Source organism: Nelumbo nucifera, chromosome 8, assembly GCF_055504915.1.
Source record: "Nelumbo nucifera cultivar China Antique chromosome 8, China Antique-T2T, whole genome shotgun sequence".
In the NCBI taxonomy this organism is placed as follows: domain Eukaryota; kingdom Viridiplantae; phylum Streptophyta; class Magnoliopsida; order Proteales; family Nelumbonaceae; genus Nelumbo; species Nelumbo nucifera.
In genome coordinates, this window is record NC_142656.1 from 30,195,529 (window position 1) to 30,201,528 (window position 6,000).

General features: G+C 36.6%; 1 protein-coding gene across 5 annotated transcripts in view; it reads left to right on the plus strand.

Moving 5' to 3' along the window:
• LOC104586684 (glutamate receptor 2.9-like) overlaps positions 1-5,401 on the plus strand; it is a 30,870-nt gene extending 25,469 nt beyond the window's left edge. For all 5 annotated transcript variants that reach the window (XM_010243986.3, XM_010243987.3, XM_088894018.1 and 2 more), the window contains one exon: positions 4,839-5,401. In XM_010243986.3, the coding sequence (XP_010242288.1) occupies positions 4,839-5,255 (417 nt within the window). In that variant the 3' untranslated portion in view covers positions 5,256-5,401. The remainder of the gene's footprint in view (positions 1-4,838) is intronic.
• The last annotated feature ends 599 nt before the right edge of the window (positions 5,402-6,000 follow it).

Below are 6,000 nucleotides of genomic sequence, written 5' to 3' on the forward strand. Positions count from 1 at the left end.
ATCTTTAGATTAAGTTAGCTTACTCTTGATCTTATCAGGAGGTTACCAGATTCAAATCTGATTTGAATTTGGTCTCCCATAGTGGATCAGGTCAAAGGCCCAATCATTTTGCTAACTTTAATCCCAGATTCGCCCCATAGATGGGCGATCATATCAGCCCAACTCAAAATGGGCTTTTGGCCCATTAAGTGTTCAGTGCTTAACTAGTTTCCAATCTGCTGCCCAGTTGGGCTTCTTTGTATGGCGTGAGAACCAAGCATTGATCTACACACCAGCCACATGGGTTCGGCTCAGCCTTTATTATAAGGCCCAACCAAATTCACTGAAAGGCTCAGTGAACCCCTGAGCCCATCACATGGACCCTATGGGCCCAGTACTTACATTAAGTGGTCCTTAGGCCAAGCCATCTTATAAAAACCCAGGGACTGTGGGCAGGTGCAAGATTAGCCCATCAGGTACTATCCTAAATGGTCTTACACTTAACCTCTCAGCCCTTAATGATCAAGCACTGCCCGACAAGAGAAGACCTCTCCCTCGGCTACAAGGAACAGTGCCGCACTCTCCACTCACATGGATCCCAGGAATTAAAACCATTTGCAAACATTTTGAAACCGTACAAATATATATATATATATATATATATATATATATATATGTATATTAATTATGCAAAACAAAATTCCAACGATTGAAATCAACTACCGGTAGTTTGGTTTCCATCAGAGAGAGTGCATTCCCGATCATTACCTTTGTCCGACAAAGGGGCTGATCCTGTCACTATGATCACCCACTCAGATGAATTCTCAAACTGTCCCAGCATACCCAGGTTTTGATCCCCGCTAAGGATCTCACTGATTGGCATATCAAAGACAGCCCGATCCGACACCTAGTGAAGTGTCATAATCGAGTCTAGGGGTCAGGTGTAATTTTCCAATTTTGCCCATCTGTCTCCAAGGTCCAGGGCAATACTGGAAATCTGGTCCGGTTCAAGGATTCAAGTAATCCCATACTGCATATGCCTTGGGTCTTACCCTGGTGGCCGAGATAGGCCATCCCTACACTTGGTGGCACACTAGTATCAGCCTTGGCAAGATAAATCTCCCCAGACTTATCCAATGGCTATGAACATTTAAAACTAACACGAGCCTCAATAAGTGTCCAGTTTTAGGGTCTTACACAGAATTATACCAAACAATATGAATCAAACATGCACTTTATTTATTTACACTAAATATCAAAAGTACATCAAATCGGATTGAAACTAAGGGCATACAAAACTGTCTAACACTATTAACCGGTGATCACACAAACACTTCAATAGTAGGAGATGGTAAAGACACCTTTGCCACTGGAAGATGAAGCAAAGGAGGTAGATTACAAGTAAAAGATGAATTTGTAAAGGAAAAAAATAAGAGGCAACACATTTGGAAGAAAAAAGGAGTAGTGTGGAGAATGACTATAACACTTTTACCCCTTGAGTGTTAAAGTACCCCATGATACACATTTGAGAGCATGGAAATCCAATTTGTCCAAACTCGAACCCAAGCGATGAACAAAATAGACACATGCAAAGACATAAGGGAAGCAAGGGAAATGGAAATTTAGAAGGAAAAGCAAGAAAAAAATAGGGTATCACCACTTAGAACTGACGGGGCATTCAATTAATGAGGAAACAAGAGGTGAGAACAACATCACTCCAATATTTCTTAGGAACTAACATTTGAATCCCATGTAGCATCTAGTAAATGCCTTTTCTTCCACTTAGCTACCCCATTTTGTTGTAGAGCAGAAGATCAAGAAGAATGATGCATAATTCCATGTAACATTATGTATGAAACAAACATTAGAAATGTTCTTTGAATTGTCATAACAGAAATATTTAATTGAAACACCATATTAATTCTTGATTTCAGCATAAAAGAAAAAAAAAAAAGATATCAAATACTTCTATATGAGATTTCATTAAGTAAATCTAAATTATCCTTAAAAAAATCATCAACAAATGAGACAAAATATTTGAAACCATTATAAGACTCAATTGGAGATGGACTCTAATCACTAGAATGAGCAAGTTCAAAAAGATTCAAGGCTCTATTTTTTTCCGTTACAGCAAACAACACATAGAGATGTATATACTAAACTATCGAACTTCACGTAACAACTCACAAATAGACACTACATCTAGGACTAGACTCTTGAAAGTAGGAAGTGATGGATGCCCCAATTAATATTGCCACCGTAAATGTATAGTAGAAGAATGGAGGGCTTTCTATGAACCACCACTATCCAGATGGTACAATCTTTCAGCTTCATGCCCACTACCAATCATCATTCCCATCTCGAGGTCTTGAATAACATATTAAGAAGGAAGAATGGGATAGAGCAATTCAAAGATTTTGTTAACTTACTAATTGACATAAGGCTAAAAGGAAATTTAAGAATTATAAAATAGAAGGTAAAGTCAAATTTGAGTCAATAACTAGTACGTGAAACTATAGATGTAGTATCATCAAGTATGGTAACAAATTAGGAGGTTAAGGGTGGGGGGATAAGGATATAAATAAATCTAGAGACATGGCCATGTGATCTGATGCTCCAAAATCAATAATCTAGGACTTATATGATGGGACAAGACATGTTGTACTTGATTTTGCAAGAGTCACTATATTACAAGTGGAAGAAAAAGATTGATGAAGCTTTTCATACTCTTACCTAGTGATGGAGACCATGTTCTTATCCTTCCTAGTACTTAGAGTAGTGAGTCATCACCTGTAACACAACCATGTTCTCTTACTATAGCAGGATTGGCCCAAGTAGATGGGGGGCCATGGAGATTGAAGCATAAATTAATCACGTGTCCCTGTCACTCATAGTAACTACATTCCTACACTACACCATGACCACCAGTACTACGGCCTCTAATGTTCTCCTCTCTAACTACCACCACCTTGACCTCCTCTCACTGTATGGACACCTCTGGTAGATCCACCCCTACCATTCATTGCACCACTACCACCTATAGTTGTGACTAATGTAGATCTCTCCTAAACATGTGAACCATCCATTTGTAGGCTATTAGCTTTCTTGACTCTAGAAATGACCTCCAATAATGTGGGTATGTCATAACTACCTAAAATCAGTGCACGGATTACATCAAAATCTGATCTCAGTCCATAAAGGAATCTAGATGCATCCAAATGATCTCTTTGTCATTGTTGAACTTTGAAATCAGTTAACAATAGCTTATAAGAATCTAGCTCATTACACAAAATCTTTAGGAGAGTATAATAGTCTTCCACACTCTTATCACCGTGCTATAACTAAAAATACTCCTAATATAATTGATAAATCCTTGTTATGTTATCTTGGCTAGAATATAATTGTTAGCCATACTCCAAGGTATCTTTAGTGGTGTCAATGAACATAAAATTTATACTAATATGTGGCTCCATATCATTGCGATGACATGCCATAATCTGTTCTTTTTCTTGTACTCAATCATTATACCCAACAACTCCTGAATCTAGTTTATTCTCCTTAATAAATGTTAATTTACCCCAAGTAGTCAAATTTACAACACATGATTTTTCCCAATGTATATAATTTTGTAGCACCCAAAGTCATTTGAACAGCCATGAAATCTGGATGTATCATTATACTTGACTTAGTTTCACTACCTGAGACTACAATAATCATAATAATAATAATGCTGAAGAATGTAGCACTTAAGCAGTAAAAAATAAGAACCAATTCACTTCAAGGAAAGAACCACCAAAAAATTGATTTTGTACTGGTTTAAAAGCACTAGTTGGAAAGTCATACTCTATGAAAAACACAAAATACATTCTAACTAAGGTTTTAAAAGGCTAAAGGTGAAGGTGGGGCTGTTAAGTCTTGGAGAGGCGAGGCGTAAGCCTCAAGGTGGTTTGAGGAATAAGCAACTAGTATACTCCAATAATGGGATAAGGATCGTTTTCTTAAATGGTTCACTTACGTAACCGTTAAAAGTATTATTAGGCTTGAATAATGTGTAGCATGGGACCCACAAAGGTTTCATATCTGTCCATATGGATTCAGCCCGTGTCTGGGAACACATGGGCTGAATTCATTGCACATAGGTAGTGAACCCCTGAGCCAATCAAATTGGGTTCAATATAGGCCCAATAAATAAAGCCTAAGGATAATGAATTCCTATAAAATAAAGTGTATTAGGCTTCAGTCCTATAATGGTCTATTGCCTTTAACTTCGCAACCTTAAATAATTAAAACACTATTTACAAGGATGGACCTCTTCTTTAACTACAAAATGTAGTGTTATACCCTCTGATTAGATGAATCTTAGGATTAAATCCTTTTGCAAATCATTTTCATAAAATAATATAATATAAATATAAATGCATTTTGCAAAGAGATTTCAATACAATTAAAATTCATTGCTGGTAGTTTTAGATTTCCATCGAAGAGAGTGTAAACCTTGATATTCACTTTGTCTAATAAAGGGGCTAATGTCATCACAATGATCATGTCATCACAATGATCACCCACTTAGGTAATATCTTAAACTACTCCAACATACTCATATATCATAAACAACACTTTTTTTTTTTGAGAATGGCAAAAGAAAAAAATTTATTAAAAGAAGAAAGAGTGATATACAATAAAGCTTTCATAGCTTCTCGATAGAGAAAGATATGAACATAAGACTTTGATGCTGTATTTAATCACAAGGATCTATGTTTCAATAAACATGACAAATGATTCCATTGCTGCAATTTATTTACTTGTTTTTGGATGTGTTTTTCTTTACTAAAACTCATCTCCCTTGATTCTTTTTATAGGTATTTCCCAAAAACTCCCCTATGATACCTATTGTGTCTGAGCAAATTTTGGTTGTCAGAGAAAACCAAGAGATGGACAAAATTGAAAATAAATATTTTGGACATGAAACATGTTTGGAACCTTCTACAAATGTGACATCAATTAGATTGCGCCTTTACAGCCTTCGTAGCATATACCTTATCACTGGAGTAGGTTCTGCTTCAGCTCTCTTTGTTTTCTTTATTTCTTCAATATTATTTTCACATAAAGTTGAGGCCCTTGAGGGCAAGGAACAAGAACAAGATGGACTACCCCAGGTGACTGTACTTCAGGATGGAAATACACGCGAAGTCTCCATAAAATGGTCATGCCATTGTCCTAATCGTCGCAATATAAGAAATATGCCCCTTACAACATTGGAAGAGAATGTTGTATGACATGTGAAAACTGTACTTTAAGGTGGTTTTTAGTTATTGTTTGTTATTTTCATTATTAAAGATAGTGATGATTTGTAATTGACACATTCAGTTTATCATAGAATTTCTTTAATGTTTTAAAAAACTAAAGGTCGATTTGATTTATAGTCGGAATTGGAATTAGAATCGAAATCAAAATCAATTAATTCATAATCTGTTTGTTTTCGGCAGGAACCGAAATGGGTATTGGAATAAGATGGAATGAAATTTTATTCCCAAGAGAAGAGGGGGGAATAAACACTCCCTCAAATGGGGGAATGCCATTCCACCCGAAATGAGAGTGGAATTCGAATTCCACCTAATCAAAAACAGTTGGAATCAGAATGACCGATTCTGATTCCAGACCTCTGTTCCCATGAATCGTGTCCTAAATATTTGTCCATGTCAACTCAAAGTTGTGGGTTAAGTGTTGGACTAAAAACTTTTAATAATTTTAGAGAAGGCAGGCTGATAAACCTGCTTGTTTTTGCAAATTAAGAGAAAATATTTAATAGCTATAGTTGGTATTTAATAGCTTTAATTGATGTAGTGAACGGTGAGAGTAGAGTTTTAATTAGTAAGGGGGCAAGGTGTGGAGGGATCTTGGTTGTTGGAAAGTTGGATAGTGGCTGTTCGGTCATGGTTGAGCTGGTCCAGAGAGACACGTGGCTGCCCAGTCAGTCTGGCCACATCAGCATAGCTCAGCCAGCCCCGTAGTATACATTGA